The following is a 24442-nucleotide window of genomic DNA, read 5'->3' on the forward strand; positions in this document are numbered from 1 at the left end:
TGTTTCTTTATGGGGGTAGGTGAATTGCCTGTTTAGAGGATGTTTTAACATTATCAGTTTTTCTTCTGTGAAATGGGTATTCTCTGGTATCCACGACAATTTCCTTGGGTTTCCAAATGTGCCACAAGCCCCATTCCCCAAACTGGGGACCTTCAGCCCAATATAAATCCGCCCCCTGTAATAGTTGAGGCTACTGTTATATGAAATATATCCCTGTAGCTATAGTTCCCCCTCTGCGTACCTCTGCGTTTTGAATACTGTAATCTGTCTTTTTATGAGAAACTGTATCGTTGCATTTGTGTTGCCATTGGGGTTTCCAGCAGCTTCTGGAATCAGCTGCTGTAAATTGTCCATAGGTAGCTCTAAGCTGCCATATCACTAAATCAGTTCCAGATGTCGTGCAATAATGTCACACATGTCACAAGGGCTACTGAACTGGTTGTATAGGGGCCCATCAAATGATTTGAACTACAACTCCCATTAGCCCCAGCCAGTGGGGCTGTATGATGCTGAGGGTGATAGGTGTTGTAGTCCAAAATATTCGGAGGGCCTCAGGTCAGTGGCCCCCACTGTAGGGGCACTGAGCAACTCTGCACCTAAGTGTAACCTCTCCCAAATATTCACGGCAGGATCCAATTCTCACAGCCAGTCACCTGTGTTGCAGTTGCCTAGCAACCAGAATAAGGTAAAGGTAAAGGGACCCCTGACCATTAGGTCCAGTCGTGACCAACTCTGGGGTTGCGGCGCTCATCTCGCTTTATTGACCGAGGGAGCCGGCGTACAGCTTCCGGGTCATGTGGCCAGCATGACTAAGCCGCTTCTGGCGAACCAGAGCAGCGCACGGAAACGCCATTTACCTTCACGCCAGAGCAGTACCTATTTATCTACTTGCACTTTGATGTGCTTTCAAATTGCTAGGTTGGCAGGAGCAGGGACCGAGCAACGGGAGCTCACCCCGTCATGGGGATTCGAACCACCGACCTTCTGATCTGCAAGTCCTAGGCTCTGTGGTTTAACCCACAGCGCCACCCGCGTCCCTAGCAACCAGAATACATCTTCCTTATTCAAGAAATATTTCTTTTTAAAAAAATATATGTGGAGTACCGGTTACATGCCTAGAGCTTTCAAATCCTCACACAACCATGAAACTCACTGAGTGACCGGTCACCATCTTTTAGCTTGACCTCCTGCACAAGGTCATTGTGAAGATCCTTCAGTGTGGCAGCAACTACAGTGGTACCTTAGTTCTCAAACTTAATCCGTTCCGAAAGTCTGTTCCTAAACCAAAGCGTTCCAAAACCAAGGCACGCTTTCCCATAGAAAGTAATGCAAAACGGATTAATCCGTTACAGACTTTTAAAAACAATCCCTAAAACAGCAATTTAACATGAATTTTACTAACCAGCGAGACCTTTGATCCATAAAATGAAAGCAATAACCAATGTCCTGCACTAAAAAATAAATAAGTATTGTAGATGATAAAAATTAAAATTAATTTTTTATTCTTACCAGCACTGATGATCAGTTTGGATGGGGGGCTTTTTCATTCTTTCATTTAATTTAATTGCATTAGCATACAGCCATAGCAAAATAAGACAATACAAAAATGTTGGAGACAAGCAACCAAGCAAAATTCAAAGCGATATTGCTGGCGTAATGACATTTAAAATACCCTAAGACAATAATACAGAGATTTAGTTGCCAGCGCCAAAAAAAACTAGTATGCGGATATAAGTAAAGCATAAAATGGCCCCAAAATAGGCTCAGCACATTGAGTTAAAAAAGGTAATAAAAGAATTAAAACAGGTCCAGGACTAGGACACACTACCCTGTCAGAGTAGCCCTGAGTTTCAGAGCCTGCACTATGAAGATTGCCACCCCACGTGAGATTTGGGGATTTGCGTCCACAAGAAGTGCTTTCAAACAATCTTCCTTAGATGAAATGGAGGACGGGATCAAGAGGAGGAGCTTAGGTCTTATTGGGTCATAAATAGGGCAGTAGAAAAAGAAATGTATGAAGTCCTCTACAGTGGTACCCCGCAAGACGAACGCCTCGCAAGACGGAAAACCCGCTAGACGAAAGAGTTTTCCGTTTTGGAGGCACTTCGCAAAACGAATTTCCCTATGGGCTTGCTTCGCAAAACGACAGCCCATAGGGAAATCTCAGGGACAGCGGGGGAAGCGCAGCGGGTCTTCCCCACTGTCCTCGGACCTCCTCCGAAGCCTGGCGGCGGGGCGGGAACACCTCCTCCCGCCGCCGCCGGGCTTCGGAAGGCTCCTCCGAAGCCGGGCGGTGGGGCGGGAACACCTCCCGCCGCCGCCCGGCTTCGGAACGGTGCTCCGAAGCCGGGCGGTGGGGAGGGAACACCTCCCGCCGCCGCCCGGCTTCGGAACGGTGCTCCGAAGCCGGGCGGGGGGGAGGGAACACCTCCCGCCGCCGCCCGGCTTCGGAACGGTGCTCCGAAGCCGGGCGGCGGGGCGGGAACACCTTCTGAAGGCGGGCGGGGGGCGAAAGTCTTTGCTCCCCCCTGCCTGCCTGTCCCGGAGGGCTTTTAAATCGCCCCGGACAGCGGAGAAGTCCTCCGCTGTCCCGGGGCGATTTTAAAATGCCGCCCGCCAGCATTTTAAGATCGCCCGGACAGCGGAGAAGTCCTCCACTGTCCCGGGGTTTTTTAAAATGCTGGGGGTGGGAAGAAAAGCCCTTGTCTCCCCCCCCCCCCCCCAGACTTCAGAAGAGGTCCGGGGACAGACTGTCCCCGGACCTGGCCTGAAGGCGGTTTCCCTAGGAACGCATTAATTGATTTTCAATGCATTCCTATGGGAAACCGTGCATCGCAAGACGAAAAACTCGCAAGACGAAGAGACTTGCGGAATGAATTAATTTCGTCTTGCGAGGCACCACTGTACTTCATTCATTGTGCATGGACATAGACGCTGAGTAATAGGGGTCTTAGAGTAGATCCCCTGCAGGAAGGCCGTGGGTATAGAATGGAAACGGGCCATTGTAAACGCTCTTCTCAAATTGGGCTCCGTCAGGTCTATCAAGTAGTTGGCAAGTGATCTTACCACTTTCACTTTAGGGAGCCACATGGAGAGGCGAGCTGAGGTGGACTGTGCCCGGTCCATGGCCTCATCTCTTGTAAGAATCCAGGCCCGGATTTTATGTTGGTCCCAAGATGACAGCGTGTCGAGATCTGGGAGGGAGTAGCGTGCAGTAATAGTCTCCATGGCCTTGGACCATTTGTTGGAATAAGAACAAGTTAAAAAGGCTTGCCTGGCTAGTAGGGAACCTGGGGCATTGATTAATTTGCAATAAAAACTAATAATTCTAATGTGGGCTCTCGCAACAATGGAGGGGAGGCCCAGTTCTGTTCTTAACTGTGCAGCAACCAAGCCCTTGGGGAGACCCAGTATCTTTCGTGCAAAAGAGTTTTGTAGAGTCTCCAGCCGTTGAAGTGTTTTTAAATTCCACCCCCAGATTTCAACCCCATACAGTAACATCGGGAGGACTTTGCTGATAAATGCTTTTCTGATTGGTGGAACCAACTGGCCGCCTTTTGCATAGAAGAATTTCTCCAAGGCTTTGATGGTTCTACGGGCAGCCAGGATGGTCATATTTAGGTGAGCTGACCAGCTAAGCGATGGGGGGCTTTTATCCATTTCCGCAGTCACACAATCAATCAATCAGTAGCTGAACTGGGTTCCACACAGTCACAAAAACAAATTAACCAAAAAAAGCCTCAAAAACAAAAGCGCAAAAAATAGCAAACAAATAGCACCAAACATAATCCATTCCAGAAGTCCGTTTGACTTCCGAAATGCAGGCACCCCGGAAACAATAGCCGACAGCCGCATCGGATGTTCGGCTTCTGAAAAGCATTCAAAAACTGGAACACTTACTTTTGGGTTTTCGGCATTTGGGAACCAAGGTACACTATGGAACTCCCTGCACCTTGACCTTAGGCGCGTGCCTTTGCTGTATCATTTTTGGTATTTGTTAACATCCTTTTTTGCCCAGGCAAGCCTCCCGATGTATGTAGAGCTGACATGCATTTTCATATGTCTTTTAAAAAATAATGCATGTTCCTAACTGTCGGTTTTATTTATATTTTGGTGGTGTTGTCTGCCTATTTTTAACTTCAGACTCTTTTATTATTGTTTTAGTGTATATTTTATGTAAACAGCTTAGAGGGCCCACCCCACACCTTGCCCACCCAATTACAGTGGTACCTTGGGTTACTTACGCTTCAGGTTACAGACTCCGCTAACCCAGAAATATTACCTCGGGTTAAGAACTTTGCTTCAGGATGAGAACAGAAATCGTGCTCTGGCAGCAGGAGGCCCCATTAGCTAAAATGGTGCTTCAGGTTAAGAACAGTTTCAGGTTAAGAACGGACCTCCGGAACGAATTAAGTACTTAACCCAAGGTACCACTGTAAGTGGTATACAAATTCTGTTACATAAAAATACATAAAATAATATTTCCAAGCTGCTTTTCAACAACTTTCCCAAGCTGGAAACAAATATGTAAATCCCATTTGAAAGCAAACATTAAAATATAGCAATTCAAATCACAAGCCAATTAAAAAATGCCCTGTACCATAAAAATTAAGAGCACCAGGAAACCCCCAGCGGCATGTACAATAAAATCTTTGATTGAACGCCATAGAAAAAAAAATATTCATCCCTAGCAACCAATGTGCCCTGGCACTTTTATTTTTTCCTCTGCAAAGATGGGAGCTAGAAACTTTAAAGGCAGGGAGAAAAGGGTATCTAGGAGTCCCCATAAGCTGCACTGGATACCATTTGTAATTTCTTTGAGATCCTGTTAGGTGGAATAGAAATTTTGGCAAACTAAACTTCTGCAGGGAAACATGCTGTGCCTGATATGAACAATGCGCTTCTACTCTCTCCTTCCACCCATGGCATAAAACATTTTAAGAACTATATAGGCGTTGCCCGTGAGAACATGCTGGGAAGCTGCAGACCAAGGTGACTGCCAAGCTTCTTTAATTTCTGACACCTGTAACCCAGTTTCTTTTCTAACTTTTTTCTTTTTTTTCTTTTTACTAGCACTAAATATAATTAAGAAATAAAAATTACATACATCAATATTTAGTTTGTTATTTGTTATTTACCGTCTTATTTCCTCCCAAACATTGCATACAACAACACACATATGTGCAGACACCCCCACCCCCACACAAAATGATAATAATGAAAGTAATTTTTTTCCCCTTTTATCTTCCAAAATCTTTTCTTCAACTTTGACTTCCTGTCAAGTCCCTTTGCGTATATTTTATCTTACATGTGAATGTACACAAAACAATAAACCTTTCTATATAATTTTTCTAATACATTCTGAAAACATAGTAAAGGTAAAGGTACCCCTGCCCGTACGGGCCAGTCGTGACCGACTCTGGGGTTCCGCGCCCATCTCACTTAAGAGGCCGGGGGCCAGCACTGTCCGAAGACACTTCGGGTCACGTGGCCAGCGTGACGAAGCTGCTCTGGCGAGCCGGCACCAGCGCAGCACACGGAAACGCCGTTTACCTTCCTGCTATAAAGCGGTACCTATTTATCTACTTGCACTTAAGGGTGCTTTCGAACTGCTAGGTGGGCAGGAGCTGGGACCGAACGACGGGAGCTCACCCCACCGCGGGGATTCGAACCGCCGACCATACGATCAGCAAGTCCTAGGCACTGAGGTTTTACCCACAGCGCCACCCGCGTCCCTTCTGAAAACATAATAAATCCTTAATTGTTATCCACCTCCTTTTAGTTCCTTTATCACTCTAATGCTAGCACGGAGTCAAAACTATTAGTGTATTTTTGAACATATCTTCTATAACCATCCCATTTTTCCGCAAATTTTTGCTTTGAGTTTCCTCTGAGTTTACTAGTCAATTGAGCCGTCTCCACCAATTCCTGTAATCTGATTTGCCAATCTGTTATTTTTGGAGCCTCGTGATCTTTCCATCCCTTGGCCACAAGTATACGAGCCGCTGCGGTTGCATACAAGAATAACTCCCTTAGATTTTTTGGGATCTCTTTATCTATAATACTTAATAGAAATGCCTCCGGTTTTTTAGTAAAAGTTATCCCCATCGTCTTTTTTAATTCATCGTATATTTTCCCCAAAAAAGTCTTAATCTTTTCACACGTCCACCACATGTGGATCATGTCTTTTCTAACTTTTTTCTTATGAGCACTTCCAAGTTTTATTTCCAGGTTTGGGGGTTCCGAATCATTGCTTTCGGAAGCGGCGCTGATGCATTAGCACGGCTTTTCCCAAAGTGCGGTACACGTGCCCCTGCCCCCAGGGTTCTTAAATTGCATCAGCCTCTTATCATACGTTTTTAAACTTCCTCTGGGTTATTCTATACTTCCAGTAGTTCATCGCCTTGAATTTTGCCTCTAGGTTTTGTTGACTGCAAAGAATATGTGTCGGGTCGCTGACCTTTCCACACTGCTGGGTGGATTAGCTTCTAAGTCGTGTACGTCCTGTAGATCTTGAGCCTCGTCTCAACTCCAAAAAGGCCTGTAGCTGGAGGGATGACTTTTGTAGCTGGAGGGATGTGCTGGTAGCACAAAGGTAAAGATAAAGGGACCACTGACCATTAGGTCCAGTTGTGGCCGACTCTGGGGTTGCAGCGCTCATCTCGCTTTATTGGCCAAGGGAGCCGGCGTACAGCTTCCGGGTCATGTGGCCAGCATGACTAAGCCGCTTCTGGCGAACCAGAGCAGCGCATGGAAACGCCGTTTACCTTCCCGCCAGAGCGGTACCTATTTATCTACTTGCACTTTGACGTGCTTTCGAACTGCTACGTAGGCAGGAGCAGGAACCAAGCAACGGGAGCTCATCCCGTCACGGGGATTCGAACCGCCGAGCTTCTGATCGGCAAGTCCTGCTGGTGGCATAAATCTCTGCAAAATTCTCCCAACTTCATATCATAGCTGTCAACTTTCAGGTTTGAAAATAAGGTATCAGGAGCCTCGAAAATAAGGGATCAGCAGCCTCACCTGTCCCGGGGACAGTCTACGGGATATCTAACAATCCGGGATAGCAGCGGGAAGTAGCGGGAAACGGCGTTGGAATAAGGGAATTTCCCACAAAAAAGGTTGACAGCTATGCTTCATATCCCTTTTTCCTCTTTGCACAACCCTTCCATGCTGGGCTGTTCCCAATGATACAGCTGGCAGTAGCTGGGCTACTTATGACCCAGTTCTAGCTGCAATAATCTAATTAGCTTCATTAAGAAGAGAAGATCCTTCAGAATAATTTGGTGTTTCTCGAAGTCTCTTTTTGCACCTTGGAGTTGTGCAGACCTCTGGAAGCTGGCTAGCGTCTCTTCAAGTACTGGGTCGATTGTGTATGTTGCAACAGGTTCCTTTCCTGCTGGAGTGTGCAGGTTCATTCTTTTCTTTTTTTACAATCTCTTTATTCTGCCCAATATAAATGAACGGCATTCATGCTAGAGATAGAAGGGGACCAGGTGTGTGTGTGTGTGTGTGTGACGTGGTAGTATCAAAGCATAATGCTGTGCTCAAAACGATGTACCCCAGAGGTTGCGATCATGTGCGATTCTTGCAAATGTTGAATTGTGTGGCAATAAGGCTGAATCAGAGAGATCTACCTTGCAGAAGAGGCATCTGACGCAGAAAAGCATTGTTTGCCTTGGAGAGAGGTGGGACTTTGCACAATGGGCATGACCAGATCTCGTAATTAAGAACATTTGGCAAGTCAGTTTTGCTGGATCCATCACGGCTTTCTCGGTGCCAGCTCCCAGACTTTGGAACTCCCTCCCTGGAGAAGCTAGACTGGCTCCCTCCTTGCTGTGAAGACCTCCTTGTTCCACCAGGCTTTGGGGAACAGACTGCTCTTAATTAATGGGCTGATGTGCTGTTGTTAGTGTTGCACGCCATTCTGATCTCCGAGCAGTGAGAGATTCCAGGCGCAATTTCCTAGGGTCCATGGTTTATTTACACATACCGTACTTTTCCATCTATAAGACTCAAATTTAAGAAAATGGGGGGGGGGGGGAGATGACACAGAGTTGTTGGGCTTTTTTGGGAGGGATTACCCAAGGGTTCTTGAGCTTTTTTTAGGGGGGATTGCTGAAAATCGCTCACCCGCACGTGTCACAAGATCCGCCTCCCCTATGTCCCACCGCCGGCAGAAGCTGCCAATCACCCGCCCAACTGCCGGAGCATCAGCCAATCAACACCACCCACTGACGCAGCAACCAATAACACCCACAATAGCCGCTGACAGCCATGGCAACAACCAATCAAATGTCCATCCTATGCACTGCCCATGTGTAAGATGACCCCCCACTTTTATGAATGGGGAAAAAAATCTTATACACGGAAAAGTACGGTATATACAACCTGAGCCTACAATGCAGGGGTTCCCAGCGTTACACTCAAAGAAGGTCTTCCCAGTTCCATAGGCACACTCCTGGATCCAAACAGACATCAGCCAATTCATTGTGTTGTCCTAATACAGGGATAGTCAACCTTTTTATACCTACTGCCCACTAATGCATCTATCTTGATGGTAAAATTTCCTTACCGCCCACCAGTGCTCAATGGAAGGAGGATTCAGCTTGTGCCATAGAACCCCCTACCGCCCACCTAGAATCCTGAAACACCCGCTAGTGGGCAGTAGGAACCAGGTTGACAACCCCTGCCCTAATAGCACATCTCTAGGCTATTGCTTAACACAGAAGGTCTGCCTTAATTCGCACTTGACACTTGGCTTAATTAAAGCATCATCAGTGTCTAGCACACACTGGGTCTATTTACCCAGTTTTAACAGTTCAAACATTGATTAAATTCTAACACTACTGGTTTCGGGAACTTAGGGTGTCTGGCACCCACAAACTTACAACATTATTGTAATTATTTGTGTGTCTTAAACTGATTTTATATATGTATAGAGTTTTAATTCTAATAATGTTTACTTGTTGTTTTCTATGTTTTTAGTGATTCTTGTTTTTATCTGTTAGCCGCCTTGAGTCATGTTAGGGGGAAAGGTGGGGTATAAACAAACAAACAAACAAAAATACCCCCCTTGTGGAACTACAATTCCCAGAGTTTGCTAGGAAGGGGGATTGATTGTTAAGCCACCCTGGGAACTGCAGCTCTCAGCACCCTTAACAAACTATAATTCCTAGGATTCAGGGAAAGCCAATGGTTGTTTAAAGTGGTACGATACTGCTTAAAATGTATAGTGGAGATAGCTATTTTATTTGGAAATAAGTCCCACAGTATTCAACAGGATTTAACTTCTGGGGATGTCTTGGTCGAATTTTCTATAATTTTTCTATAAGTGTGAGAGCAAAACTCTGTAACGGGATCCTAAATCTTTACACACCCACCCTCTGTGTTTTTCATTTTTCTCCTCAGTTCCGTGAGAACATCCAGGATATCTTTCCTCTGATGCCTATCACAGAGGACTACTATCTCTTGAAATGGCTCCGAGGTAAGAAGGCCTGGGGGCTGTTTGCTTTGTGCCAGGAAACACTTGATGTACTGGTTAGCTCAATAACATCTGCACCAACTGGCTGTGACTCTCTAGGATTCCAGGTGGCCCTTTGGTCTAAACCACTCTTGGACTTGCCAATCAGAAGGTCAGTGGTTGTAATCCCTGTGACGGGGTGAGCTCTTGCTCTGTCCCAGCTCCTGCCAACCTAGCAGTTCGAAAGCACACCAGTGCAAGTAGATAAATAGGTACCACTGTGGCAGGAAGGTAAACGGCGTTTCCGTGCGCTCTGGTTTCCGTCACGGTGTCCTGTTGTGCCAGAAGCAGTTTAGTCATGCTGGCCATTGGACCTGGAAACGCTGGCTCTCTTGGCCTGAAAGCGAGATGAGCGCCGCAACCCCATAGTCACCCTTGACTGGACTTAACCATCCAGGGGTTCTTTCTCTCCCAGCACTACCTGGAGATGCTGGGGATTGAACCTGGAATCTTTTGCATGAGCTATAGTCCCTTTTCTCTGGTTCTTTGGTGGTTTTTGTAGACTTGCCTCTGCAAGTGCTCCCAAGTGTAAATATACACAGACCATTGCAGGAACAAGAGGGGGAGAGGGAGAGAGAGAGAGAGAGAGAGAGAGAGAGAGAGAGAGTGTGCTTATCTTCCCTAACTGGGATGAACGGAGAGAGTTGTGTTCTTTTATCACCCAAGATTCCTTTGCTTGCACTTTCTCTGTTTGGTAAAGTCCAAAAACCAGAACGTACCAGGCACGGGCTTTGCATTAAACACAGCGGGTCCACAAAGAGGCAGATCTTGTTCAGAACTCCAAGGCCGGGCCCAGGTGACTGAGTGCTCAATCCAGATAACATTTTTATTAATGTGTGCAGCTAGCCATGGTCACGCAAACTCGGTACAGAGTCCCCTGTTCTTTTTTAAACGGAGACACCAACCTAATATGTTTCAGGTCTGATATGAGTGTTTCTCAACCTCTTCCAGCCCATACCCCCTTTTAGCTAACGTAAAAATCCCACATTTCTCTTTTAAGCCTGGCTCCTCTAATTATTTTATTTAACTTTTCCAATGGATTGAAGTTTTGTGACTTTTATTTATTACTTATATCTGCCTATATACATAAAAATGTAAGGCTGTTGCCATGATGCAGTTTGTGCGGCTGCCAAGTCCCACAGGAGGAATGGCAGGCCGGCAAGCGAGTGAACGGGGAGGAGCAGGGGTGCTTCACACAGCGTTTAGCTTTGTGAAGCGGTGAGGCACTTTGTGAAGTGGCTCCCCGGTCATTTAAAAGGGGGAAGGGCCTTGGATTGAGCTGGGGAGAGGAATAGGTAAGGGGGTGGGTGAGGTGTAAATGGCGTGGAGGGAGTCTAGCAAAGGAGCAGGTGGGTTGGTGAGCGGAGTGAGCAGGGGCAGCAGTCCCTCGTGGTACAATTTTTTAAAAAAAATGCTTACCCCACCCACCCTGAGATCTTCCTACACCCTCCTGGATAAGAAGCACAATGCCAGATGCTTTAGACTACAGCTCCCATCATCCCAGGCCATTTCTTCTTCTCACTGGGGCTGATGGGAGCAGATAGTTTTGTGGTGTTTTTTGTTAACCTGATTGGGAATGTTTCCACTTGCTTCAGGAAATTTCCTGTTGCTTTAGATCAAGGCTAGTCAATGCGGTGAACACCAGACATTGTTGGACTACAACTCCCAGCAGCCCCAGCCAGCCTGGCAAAGTGGGCAGAGGCAATGGGAGTCGTAGTCCAAAACATCTGGAGGGCACCAGGTGGGGGAATGGGGGACTTGGAGCATATTTTTATTAGGCGACTCATAATCAAAATAAACTGGATAATTTTAAAAATCTCTCTTTCCTTCCCCATGATGGCTCACCACATTGCTGTCTCTGTTTTATTACGTTTATATGCCAGCTTTGCTCCAAGTAGCTCGAAGTGGCACACACAGTTCCCCTCCTCTCCACTTTATCCTCACAGCAAACCTGTGAGGTAGGTTAGGGCTGAGCTGCGTGGCAGGGAAGAGCTTTGCAGTAAGTGCAATTACACCCACAATCAGAGTTTCTCCTTCAAGTCCACCAGACTCTTATTTCAACCAGTTCTGCCGCTTGAGACTCTGCCCTGGAGTTTCTGCCTGTTAGGAAGATAAGGCTCTCCAGTGAGAGATTAACAATTATCAGGCTGTTATCGCAGCCTTATCTTCCCTTCCCTGACCCCTGATATTCTCTGAAGTCCTGTTAGCCCTGTGCTGCAATGGAGAGATGTTGCAACACAAGGGGCCGGTCCTACCATTAGGTGTCGGAAGCCATTCCCCATCTTTCTCAGCTGATGCCCTTGTGAACATACCACTGAGCTGTGTCCCTTCCTCAAATGGTGGTGCTAATAACATATGTATAAGAGTATTGAGAACCAGTGTGGTGTAGTGGTTAAGAGCGGTAGACTTGTAATCTGGGGGAACCGGGTTCGCGTCTTTGCTCCTCCACATGCAGCTGCTGGGTGACCTTGGGCCAGTCACACTTTTCTGAAGTCTCTCAGCCTCACTCACCTCACAAAGTGTTTGTTGTGGGTGAGGAAGGGAAAGGAGAAAGTTAGCTGCTTTGAGACTCCTTAGGGTAGTGATAAAGCGGGATATCAAATCCAAACTCTTCTATTTTTAGGAGTGTACGGAGCTGCCTTATGCCAAGTCAAACCAAAGGTCCACCTAGCTCAGTATTGTCTACACAGACTGGCAGCAGCTCTCTGGGGTTTCAAGGCAGGGGTCTCTCCAGCCCTAAGTGGGATTGAACCTGGGACCAAGGCAGATGCACTACTGCTGAGCTATGATCCTTCCCACTAAATCACCAACAGGGGACCCAATTCACTCCCCAAGAGTGAAAATGTGTGTTTAAGGCCCTCGGGTGAGCCCTGCTGGATCAGGCCAAAGACCCATCTGGTCCAGCATCCTGTTCCCACAATAGCCAACTCCTAGTCTCATTGTTGAGCAACAGCCTGCAGAGCTTAGTGGAGTGGGAGACCAGCCAACTAGAAGGTGTCTCTGAGATGTCCTCCAAAGTCAGGTCCAGTCCTAGGGTCAGCCAAACAGCAAACCATGTGGTCAGGGAATCTGATGATCACATGGGGTCAAGGGTCAAGATGAGCAGAAAACAGCAAGGTAGGGTGGGACGCGGGTGGCGCTGTGGGTTAAACCACAGAGCCTAGGACTTGTCGATCAGAAGGTCGGTGGTTCTAATCCCCGCGACGGGGTGAGCTCCTGTTGCTCGGTCCCTGCTCCTGCCAACCTAGCAGTTTGAAAGCACATCAAAGTGCAAGTAGATAAATAGGTACCACTCTGGCGGGAAGGTAAATGGCGTTTCCGTGTGCTGCTCTGGTTCGCCAGAAGCGGCTTAGTCATGATGGCCACATGACCCGGAAGCTGTACGCCGGCTCCCTTGGCCAATAAAGCGAGATGAGCGCCGCAACCCCAGAGTCGGTCATGACTGAACCTAATGGTCAGGGGTCCCTTTACCTTTACCTAGGGCCAGGAACTACAAGCATTGTTTACAGCCTCTGACTGCTGCTGGAAACTCTGCTTAAGGTGGCTGAAGCCAGCTGGTTCCCATCAGCACCTTCTCCTCTGTGTCCTTGAAAGCTGATCAGCTGCGGGTGGGGTCACTCTGCCTTCTCCCCCTTCAGGCTGCTGTTCAGCAGGCAAAGCAGACTCCTGGCCCATGTCATTCTGAGGCATTTCCTTCCTCCAACAGTGGAGGCAGAACGTGGCCGCTGAGGTTGGTCCTCATCCATGAATTGGCCTGAATCCCCTTTAAAGCCATCCAAGTTGGCCACCACTACTTCATGGGGGAACAAATTCCAGAGGTTAGCTCCTGGATCAGTCTCGGTCCAGTATACCTGAAGGAACATCTCCACCTCCATCGTTCTGCCTGGACACTGAGGTCCAGCTCTGAGGGCCTTCTGACAGTTCCCTCGCTGCGAAAAGCCAAGTTACAGGGAACCAGGCAGAGGGCCTTCTCGGTAGTGGCGCCCGCCCTGTGGAATGCCTTCCCACCAGATGTCAAAGAGAAGAACAACTACCAAACTTTTAGAAGACATCTGAAGGCAGCCCTGTTTAGGGAAGCTTTTAATGTTTAATAGGTTATTGTATTTTAGTGTTTTGTTGGAAGCCGCCCAGAGTGGCTGGGCAAACCCAGCCAGATGGGTGGGGTATAAATAATAAATAATAATAATAATAATAATAATAATAATAATAATAATCTGCCTTTTTCTGAACCTGTTCCAGGCCTTGCCACCTGGCCTACTTGCCCTTTTGGCCTGGTTTTAATCAGGGAAAACCTTCCGAAGGATAAGAGTCCATTGATCAGATTCAGGTGCTCTGCCCGTCACCTGGAATCTGCCAGAAAGTGTTGCCTCTGGCTGGGAAGCCTCTGACTTGACCTGACCAGGACATCTCCCTCCCCTACCCCCCTTCTCTCTCTCCCTAAGATGGGTCCTGACCTTCGAAATAAACTTGGTTCTTGAAAGCTGCTTCCCTCTGGTTCATTAGCATGCCTTGGGTGTGATCCTACTTGTTGAAAGGGAGATGTTGTCGAGGTGTGATTAATCCTTGAAGGCGCTGGCTGTGAAGAGCCGCCCTCTTAATCCCTGATTATGTTCCACAGAGAATAAAAACTGGATCAGGCACTCCCCATCTGACTCCGATACCCTGGGGGCTAATTAACAGGTTGCACCAGCTCCTGCGGCAACGTATAGTGACCAGCTGCCTGCTTGTCCCACAAGCAATTGTACAGCTGATGTTTATAAGGTCAGAGGTGAAATGGTGACCTCTGTTGCAGGATTTTGTAATGGTTTTGCAAACATCAATGATATACAGAACAGTAGAGCTGAAATTCAGCCCTGAGTGCTCACTCAGGAAGAACAGATCCTGAAGCTGAGGCTCCAGTACTTTGGCCACCTCATGAGAAGAGAAGACTCCCTGGAACAGACCCTGATGTTGGGAAAGATGGAGGGCACAAGGAGAAGGGGACGACAGAGGACGAGATGGTTGGGCAGTGTTGTCGAAGCTACCAGCATGAGTTTGACCAAACTGCAGGAGGCAGTGGAACACAGGAGTGCCTGGCGTGCTCTGGTCCATGGGGTCACGAAGAGTCGGACACGACTAAATGACTAAACAACAACAAGAGCTGGAATGAACCTCAAGGTTCATCTAGTTCAGGGGTCAGCAAACTTTTTCAGCAGGGGGCCGGTCCACTGTCCCTCAGACCTTGTGGGGGGCCAGACTATAAGCCACCCTCCCACGACTCTCCCCTCCCTTCTCCACAGCACTGGATGAGCCCCGGTGGCTGCTTACCTGTGTCTTGCGAGCGGCAGGGGCTGGCGGCTGTGGCGGTGGGACGATGAGCGGTGCACGAAAGGGTTCCGGAGAGAGGCTGCTTAAAATGGCGGCCACTCGAGCGCTGCTGCTGTTGGCACCAGCAAAGCCCAGCCCCCTTCCTCCTCTAGGCAGGGCGGGGAGAAGCCAGGAGGGAGGGAGGGAGGAGGCGCCGCCACCGCTGTGGGAGGGAGAGGGAAAGAACGTGCGCGCTGCCGATCCACGCAGCGATTCCCGGACCATCCTCAGGCCGGATCCGGAAGGCAGTTGGGCCTGATTCGGCCCACGGGCCTTAGTTTGCCGACTTTCAACCCTCTGCAATGTAGGAATTGCAGCTGAAAAATTCCACTGCTAAACAGCTCTTGGCATCATTCCTAACGTTTAGCCAGAATCTCCTTTCTTGTCATCTGAATCTGTTAGTTCAGGTTCTGCAGAAAGCAAACTTGCTCCATCTTCCATGTGACAGCCCTTCAGATATCTGAAGATGAAATGGTCACGTTTGCTGTGAGGAGGAGTGATAGGAAAGCAGAAATAAATGAAAGTGGAGACTCTGGGGCCAAATGACGCTTGTTCAGCATGTCGCTTTGAAGTTGGGCAAATCTTTGTTTATTGCAAATGACAGCTGTGGGGAATCTGTTTTTGAAATGCAGCGACCTTGCTTGTTTATTGGAAGCATTTGCCCTTCAGATAGAAGCACATCTGGAAATGGGTGCAAATAGGGTGCAAACCAAAACAGCTGGGTGTTACCTTTTAGCACAGGTGTTTTGCAGGTTAGTCTCTAACCATTCATGATCTTCTTTGCAGCTCGGTGTTTTGACTTGCAGAAGTCTGAAGCTATGCTCCGGAAGGTAAGAGGCTTATTATTATAAATATCAAAACAGATGCATGCAAATTGAAACTTCACACTGATAAGTTGTATAATGCAGTGGTTCAAAAACAGTGGTCTAAGTGCCTCTTCATTCAAGTAGTCTGCAGTGTGACTGCGGATTTGAAGGCAGGAGAGGGCACGGCTGTTGTGTTACATATTCATATTGATTTTTAATTGCATTTTTAATGCTTGTGTTTCTTTATCTTGTATTTTATGACATTGTATAAAATACCTTAATATTATTTTATTTCTTTGCATTCTCTGGAATTGCAATACAGCAAAATGCACTATATATGAGAAAGCAATAAAAATACAATTAAAAATCAGGCAGCCCCTAGTAAAATGTTGCACCACGTCCACAACAGGCAGAAAAATAATTAAGTAGTCCATCAAGACCCTCATGAATTTTCAATTTTTTATTTTGGGTGGGGGGGGGGAAGGTCGAGGATTGTTGGTATAATGCATCCCAGCAGGCCCAACATATCATAGAGTACATTGGGTCCCAAAAGGCGTTGTAAAAGTGGCCTCGTTTGCATATAACAACTTAGGGGCTGCCACAGAGAAGGCCCTCTCCTGGGCTCCCACCCCCCTGAATTTTTGAGCGCTAATCTTCACTCCCAGGAGTGTCTGTAGGGAAGGAGATGGCCTTTCTGGAAATAGGGCCTTAAGGATTTAGGACTTTATAAACACCTTGAATAGGGCCTGAAAACAAACCAGCAGCCAGTGCTGCTGTCTGAGAACAGCGGATGTATGAGCTCTAAGGTTAACGCCAGCCCATAATCTGGCAGCTGCATTTTGGGCCAGTTGCCATTTCTGCGTTGTCTTCAAGGGCAGCCCAACGCAGTGTGCACTGCATCCCGGTTGTCTGGAAGAGGCCTAAGATGACCTATGTCTGTCCACCATTTGTCTTCTTCACTAATAGCTTTCTCTTTTTGGTTTTTCCCCCCAAAACAGCATATTGAAACCCGGAAGCACATGGATGCAGATCATATCATAGAGTGGAAGGCCCCAGAGGTGCGTTCCTAATTTATTGGCTTCGTCCATATGTCTGATCCTGCCCCAGCTTCCCCAAATTTTCCTCTTACACATATCCAGCTGCCTCTTTACCCTCGGCCTGCTCACCTGCTTGTATCTTGGCCCCCACAGGTCATTACAAAGTACATGGCCGGGGGAAGATGCGGTTTCGACCGGGAAGGCTGCCCCATCTGGTACGAGATCATTGGACCTCTCGACGCCAAAGGGATCCTCTTCTCGGCTTCAAAACAAGATTTGCTTAAAAAAAAGTTCCAGGACTGTGAGATTTTACGGCAGCTGTGTGTGGAGCAGAGTGAGAAGGTAAGACCTTGGTACCAACCTAGAATGCCTGATTTCATGTCCGCCACATTCATGTCATACAGGCAACAACCAATTTTACATGTGTCCGATTGATGCGTGAGCGCGCATGCGCATCCAATATTTCTCCAATGAAAATAGGGACATCCAATTTCATTAATAATAATAATAATAATAATAATAATAATAATAATTTATTAATATATTATTACCCTGCCCATCTGACTGGGTTGGCCCAGCCACTCTGGCCTGCTTCCAACATATATAAAAACATAATAAAATATTAAACATGCTTGCTATTACAGGGCTGCCTTCAGATGTCTTCTAAAGGTCGTATCCTTATCTCCTTGGCTCAGGGGGTTGCATAACTCCGTACCCTCCAACATTTCTCCAATGAAAATAGGGACGTCCTAAGGAAAAATGAGACATTCTGGGATCAAATCAGAAACTGGGACTCCGGCTTCTGTAAATCTGGGTCTGTCCCTGGGAAATAGGGATGCTTGGAGGGTATGCATGCGTGCACCACAGTGACCCGGAAGTGGCTGAAAAAGGGGTCGTAACAGGACAGGGCATAATGGGTTTATGCATGCACCACCGTTGCACATGATGTCCTGGAACACAACCCCCATGCAAATCGGAGATTGCCTGTACTTTTAAAGCACCACAATACAACTTTAAACAGTCATGTTTTTTTTCTTCCCCTTCCCCTCACAAAGCTACAATTCCCAGATATGTTTGGCAAGCTTTCCCTCTTCGCCGGGAACTCCAGGAATGGTAGCTCTGTGAGGAGGAATATCGGAGTCTCTCCTAACAACTTTCAGCACCCGTAACAAACCACAGCTCCCACAGCTCTTTAAGCGCACTTAACAAACCACAGTTCTGGCAGGCTTGCCTTAACATTCCTAAGAGCTCTCCTTTAAAATGTAGTCTTCTGCATGTGGTCGCCTGTTACATTTGCTATGAATTTTTTGTGCGGAATTCTTCAGCGCAGTCACCTACCAACATTCTGGCCATGGGATGGCGGGGTATCCGATCTCAACTGCTATATTTAAAGAATAGTCACTGTCCTGCCAACCTGGTGCCACCCGGATGTTTTTGGACTGTAATTTCACCCTAGCCAGGACAGTTTAAAGACATTGTCCAAAACGACTGCAGGGGGTTCGGTCCCTTCCGACTCTACAATTCTATGATTCTGAAATATACTCGGAGTCGAGAGTGGATTTCATGCTCTTTATTCAGCTCCTAGTAGTGAGGAGGAATGGAAGTTCCCCCAGAATGTCTGCTTTATATACATTATTTACACAATGGGCCCCACGTGATTGGCTAATTCCGGGATTCACCTGTAGGCCAATCAGGTTGCGGATTCACTTCCACCTGGAGCTGGATTGGGTGGCTCCTGTGGACCAATCAGACTGCTGCGTTCTGAATCCTATTGTTCTAGGACCAATCAGACTGCTGCCTTTTGGATCCTATTCAACTCAGTACATAACAGATTCTATGATTACATCTGGAGGACACCAATGTGGCAAAAGAGAGGGGGAGGAATGGTTTTAGATGTTTTTGCCTAAAGCATGTTTCGTCTTCTCTCTCTCTCTCTCTTTAAAGCTGGGGAGGAGAGTTGAAACAGTCATGATGATTTACGATTTTGAAGGGCTGGGCCTGAAGCATCTCTGGAAGCCAGCTGTGGATGCCTATTCTGAGGTGAGAATGGCAGGGAATCCACCCCCGTTGCATCTCTGAATGATTGTATCTGCTGTTTGGGGTGCAGTTTTAGTCCTGTATCTTTGTCCCAAGAATTCCCTCCCCACAGAATTGTTTGTGGCACCTTCAGTATGTCATATGCTAGAGACACATCTCTCCCCCCCCCACCCTGAATACCGTATTTTTTGCTCTATAAGACTCACTTTTTCCCTCCTAAAAAGTAAGGGGAAATGTGTGTGTGTCTTATGGAGCGAATGCAGGCTGCACAGATATTCCAGAAGCCAGAACAGCAAGAGGGATTGCTGCTTTCACTGCGCAGCGATTCCTCTTGCTGTTCTGGCTTCTGAGATTCAGAATATTTTTTTTCTTGTTTTCCCCCTCCAAAAACTAGGTACGTCTTGTGGTCTGGTGCGTTCTATAGAGTAAAAAATACGGTATATTTATTTGATTTTTCCATTTTAAAATTTACATTCACACATCGTGTTACAGTCATACCTCGGGATAAATATGCTTCAGGTTGAGCGCGTTCGGGTTGCGCTCCGCAGCGACCCAGAAGTAATGCAGATTACTTGGAAGTAAAGTGAGATGAGAGCCACAACTCCAGAGTTGTCTGCGACTGGACTTAACTGTCAGGGGTCCTTTACCTTTAAATGTTAGTGAATCTAGATACATTAATTGCTTCCATAATTTGGCATGTAAAGCACCTCTGAAATGTTTTCCTGACTCATTTCCCCCCCTACCCTTTCAGCTCCTTGCCATGTTTGAAGAGAACTATCCTGAGTCCCTTAAACAAGTCTACGTTATAAAAGGTGAGCTTTGGAAGCAAAACTTGGGGTGGAAAACCCCTTTAAAGCCTGAGGACGTCATGGGAAATCTTTGGGGACCACATGCCACTCAGTCGATTTCTTTGCCCCTGTTACAGCTCCCAGGCTCTTCCCCGTGGCTTACAACCTGGTGAAGCACTTTCTGAGCGAAGATACTCGCAAGAAGATCGTGGTCCTAGGAGGTGAGTAAGATCTGCCTTTGCTGGTTTCAACATTTCTAGGAAACGGGAAACATAACAGAGGGAGAGCCGAGTACTCCCCCTCCCCCCAAAAGACCAAACCGTCCCCCCCATAAAATGTGGCAAGCGAAGCAAATACAAGTGTGTTAAGCCCCTGCTGTTTGGACTCTGCATTTAATACCTTGCTAGCTTTCTCCTTGGGTGCATATCACCCATTTCTTTCCTAGTAGTGTACACAGCACATGGAAATCATAGGAACATAGGAAACTGCCTTCTACAGGCTTGGATCATTGGTCCATCCAGCTCAGTATTGTCTGCACTGACTGGCAGCAGCTCTCCAGGGTTTCAGGCAGGAAGTCTCTCCCAGCCCAAGCTGGAGATGCTGCCTTTGGGGATTGAAGCTGGGACCTTCTGCATGCAAAACGGATGCTCTGCCACTGAGTCATGAGCCATTTCCCTACAACAGCTATAAAGGTAAAGGGACCCCTGACCGTTAGGTCCAGTCGTGACTGACTCTGGGGTTGCAGCGCTCATCTCACTTTATTGGCCGAGGGAGCCGGTGTACAGCTTCCGGGTCATGTGGCCAGCATGACTAAGCCACTTCTGGCAAACCAGAGCAGCGCACGGAAACACCATTTACCTTCCTGCCGGAGCGGCACCTATTTATCTACTTGCACTTTGACGTGCTTTTGAACTGCTAGGTGGGCAGGAGCTGGGACCGAACAACGGGAGCTCACCCCATGGCGGGATTTGAACCGCCGATCTTCTGATCGACAAGCCCTAGGCTCAGTGGTTTAGACCACAGCACCACCTGCGTCCCACAACAGCTATATGAAGAAGCTAAATTGGGATCTGCCAGTTGATCTTTAGATGGCTTGAAGGCCATTGACAAAGATTCTCAGACTGAAGGTGTTCCCAATTAAGGATGCCACCCACTTCCTCCCTAGTCACTTGCAACCTGGTCTCTGAACCACCTTGCTTTTTGTGTTGCCACCTTATCTGCTCTACGTGACCTTGGACTGATAGGCTGGACACCTTCCAGCGAGAGACAGTCTGTTAGCTCTCTCTCTTCTGGTTCTTCTTCACTTTGCTGTTCACCCCCCAGTTCTTCCCAACTTTTGTCTTCAAAACTATGCCCCTCTGCAAACCGCTGCTCCAAATCTATACTGCTCCACTGCTCCTGGGCAGGAGCAGGGGGAGGGGGAGGCTCCCACCATTCCTCATCAGAGCAGTACTCCTTAGCTTGGTCTCTGAGAATTATATTGTTAAACAAATCAAGTGGGAGACTACAAATGGATTTGTGCGCACCCAGCTCTACTGCTCAAAAGTAAAACTCCTGTGCTTGGAGTCTTCTAAATCGGAGTGTTGTTTGCTCCTGGCTCCTATTCGCGGATCTGGGGAATTCTACTCTAGTAAAGCAAAGCAAAGTTGATCCCGAAAGCCTGATGTTTGCCCAGTGCTTACCCATGTGAGCCAAGCTTATTCTGTATTTGTTTGGGAATTTGGTTCCTCTGAATTTCAGCCAAGGCTCTGTGTCTGTCTGGAGGCATACATGACGTCTCTTCTTAGAAACAGTTGCTTGCTCTGTAAGTCACCACCCTGAAGTCCCAAGCTGGGAGGAAAAGGTTCCTCCTCCTTTCTCTGGGACCTATCCTTCCTCTCAAGTTTCAAGTTTCAAGTTTATTGTGGCCAAAGCCAGTGACACTAAACACCACAAGATCAGACAACAAGAAATCAGCAACAACTTCAGAAAAGAAAAAAGGTTACACAAGGGAACTTCGCAGTGTGCCATTCAACAGAAGAGATTTACGCTTCTTAATTACTAAAGTGCAAAATTTAGCCACCTCATATGATATTGAGCTTGAGGAATCCTCCAGGAGGTATTTTCGAAGAATTTCAGGGGAGGATTCCAAATAATATTGAAGGGGTATAAATTTTGATAGAAGCGGTAAAATAAGTTGAACTCGTTCTTCACTATAGAATTCGCAAGATAGAAGAATGTGTGTGACAGATTCTACCTTATTAGACATACAAGGGCAGAGACGCGCATGCATTGGAACCCGCGTGAATTTGCCGTACAGCACTGCTGAGGGCATTGTCTCAAAGCGGGCTCTAGAGAAAGCCCATCTATAGGCTTCGTTATTGATGTTAGTTAAGTAAGGGGCAGCTGCAAAATTAGGCCAAGCTTTTAGACATCTATACGTCTCTGGGAGTAGGGCGCCTTCTTGTTGTAATTCGATATCATAAAGTCTCCGAGTGATAGTAGCTTTTGCCTTGTTCAGAGTTCCAATAAAAAGATTTTCAGGGTTTAGGCCAATTTGTTTGATCTTGTTAGTTATTTGCATAAGCCAAGGAGGATAGGGAACTGCGGCCAGGAAGCAAGGTAATAGACCCTTAGGATTGTAATGGATTTTCAGCCAGAGGGATATTGCTTGTTCCCAGACTTTTAATTCCACTCTGGGCAGTCCTGCCTCTTGCCTTAAGACTGCATTAGGTGTACACTTAGGGGTAGCAAATAATGATCTTAAGAATTTAGATTGTACTGTTTCAAGGGTCTTAAGGTTGGCAGAGGGGCTAATTTGAGAGCCATATAGAAGTTGGGCTAAAGATTTTGCCTGAAAGACTGTTAGGGCCATCGGGAGGACTATCCTTCCTCTGTATGGCTGAAGGGAAATTTAAAGCAGATTGCCTAAGGCTCCTCCTGCCGCTGCCTGGCTAGGTATGTCTTTTTCCAAGTCCCTCGTTTTTACCCTGCAGCAGACATCATAAGGCTTCCCTGTATTCTGGGCAGCAGAAATGAATGAATGAATGAATCCATTCAGAAAATCTGCCCTTAGCTGTTTAAAACTCCACTCTACAGTCATATATGGGAGCAGAGCTGTTAGCCACAGGAAGACAGAGCAATTATTCCACTCGCCCACCACCTGCCTCATATTTTTTTTAGCTTCCCCTTTAAAAGTAAATTTGCCATATCCCTATCTTCTTTTAACTTCTGGCAATGTAAAACAGCAAATCCACACAAGCAGCATCCCTGCCCCAGTTGCACAGCGATCTTCCACCGTTCTGGCCCATCACTGCAAAGGTACAGGGATGGCTGGGAGCTGTGGTTCAAAAATATCTGGATGACACCAGCTTAGGGAAAGGCTTGGTGTACGCCTCTTTATTTATTTAGAGACATTTGCGGTCCGCTCTTCAGCCAAAGGGGGGGGGGAGCTCTTGGAGTGGCTCACATCCAATCACTTAGAACAAGACAGTCTCCGCCCATGACACACAAGGGAAAAGGGATGGGGAGGGAAGAGGAAAAAAGCAAACTCAGGCCACCAATTCTTAAACAGTTGTTTGTATAGCAGCCAGCTGGTATTTTATATTGTGAACCACTCTGTGATCTTCGGATGAAGGGTGGAATATAAATTTAATAAATAAAAATAATAGAAATAGTTCTTGGGTGGAAGGTGCCTTATGGAGCTGGTCTTTTGGCAGAGCTGATGGAATGGCTGTTGACAGGTGCTAGTTAAGGGAGAGGAGGGCTGATAGATTGTCAATACCAAATATAAAAACATGCACAGAACATTATTGTTGTTTTGGAGGTGGGGATAGTTAGAAAGTATTTGGGGGAGGGAACTCTAGTATGTTACTATCCGCCTCAACCAACCAAGGCTGAAATCACACAGCAGTTCTCATCTTATATTTGAACTTTCTCACCACGTAAAAGCCATTTCCAAAAAAACCAATGGAGTACAGTGCATCTTTAGTGCTCTTTTCTGCATTATCTGATTCCAGGGGGAAATCTTATTAGCAGACCCCTTAAGCCGGAGTATCATGGGAGGAAATTGATGACATTTGGGGCAGTTCTTTCCTGCCATTTTTGAGGGGATCACAGGGGAACTGAAGCCCATTTGTGTGTGAAAAGGGTCGGGGTAGTGGCGTTGACATTCATCACTGTGTCACATGACGCCCGCAAGTGTGATTAAACAACGTACCAGTATATTATTTTAAAAGCCACAATTACCAACAGCTACTACAGTGCAAAAGGAACATTAGAAAGCCATACCAAAGCACCCATGTTATAATTAGGAACCCTAAAAGTATCTAACGAGCAGAGTTCAAATGGCTGTTTTTTAAATATATAAAACTGTTGAATATTTTTGTTTTTATAAAACTCTATAAAGGGAATCTTTGTATGCATTACTACTTAATCTGTGTACATTTGTCCTTTCAGACTATGATGCTTTGTTGTTTAATTTTTAATTTTTTTGTTTTCTTGTTATATTTGGTTTTTGTTTTTGTTTTTTTGTTAACAAATCAATTATTAAAATAAAAACACTAACCAACGCAATATTCTCCAAATGCACCCCAAATCTTGCCAAGGCTTTGTGTTGAGACGCTGGCTAGGATACGACACAGACAGCTAGTGGCTTATACAAAATCTGGCAGATTGGAGGAGGGGAAAATATTGGTGGTTTTTGGACTGTGGACTCCAGGGACTTTTGCTTACCTGGTTAGTGAGACTAATGTTTGCCCTCAGAGGCCCACCTGGGCCACGACCGAGGAATGTTCCCAGAAAAGTGACCGCAAGGTTGCTGACCTGTTCAGCCACTGCGTTCTCAACAGCAGGGTGCAGGAGGGATGAGAGAGAAATGAGCTGGCTCAATGAATCATAAAATTGGAGCGTTGAATGGTACACCAA

The 24442-nt window shown here is 46.7% G+C and overlaps 2 protein-coding genes and 1 long non-coding RNA gene across 4 annotated transcripts in view; all 3 read left to right on the forward strand.

Moving 5' to 3' along the window:
• Positions 1–24442, forward strand: part of CCDC157 (coiled-coil domain containing 157) — a 129872-nt gene that overhangs the window by 52683 nt on the left and 52747 nt on the right. The gene's annotated exons all lie outside the window — the stretch shown is intronic.
• Positions 1–24442, forward strand: part of LOC308465939 (SEC14-like protein 2) — a 39528-nt gene that overhangs the window by 7745 nt on the left and 7341 nt on the right. Inside the window, exons 2-8 of one of the 2 annotated variants that reach the window (XM_080986399.1) lie at positions 9412–9487; positions 15656–15699; positions 16674–16733; positions 16866–17054; positions 18657–18752; positions 19501–19561; positions 19675–19758. In XM_080986399.1, the coding sequence (XP_080842525.1) occupies positions 9412–9487; positions 15656–15699; positions 16674–16733; positions 16866–17054; positions 18657–18752; positions 19501–19561; positions 19675–19758 (610 nt within the window). The remainder of the gene's footprint in view (positions 1–9411; positions 9488–15655; positions 15700–16673; positions 16734–16865; positions 17055–18656; positions 18753–19500; positions 19562–19674; positions 19759–24442) is intronic. The other variant, XM_080986400.1, reaches the window with a different exon arrangement.
• On the forward strand, positions 1167–6814 carry LOC308466056. Its single transcript, XR_013980645.1, has 3 exons — positions 1167–1524; positions 3635–4223; positions 4441–6814. It is a non-coding gene; the product is annotated as an uncharacterized lncRNA (long non-coding RNA).

The sequence above is a fragment of the Podarcis pityusensis genome (genome assembly GCF_964106645.2).
Source record: "Podarcis pityusensis genome assembly, chromosome: 16".
Taxonomy (NCBI): domain Eukaryota; kingdom Metazoa; phylum Chordata; class Lepidosauria; order Squamata; family Lacertidae; genus Podarcis; species Podarcis pityusensis.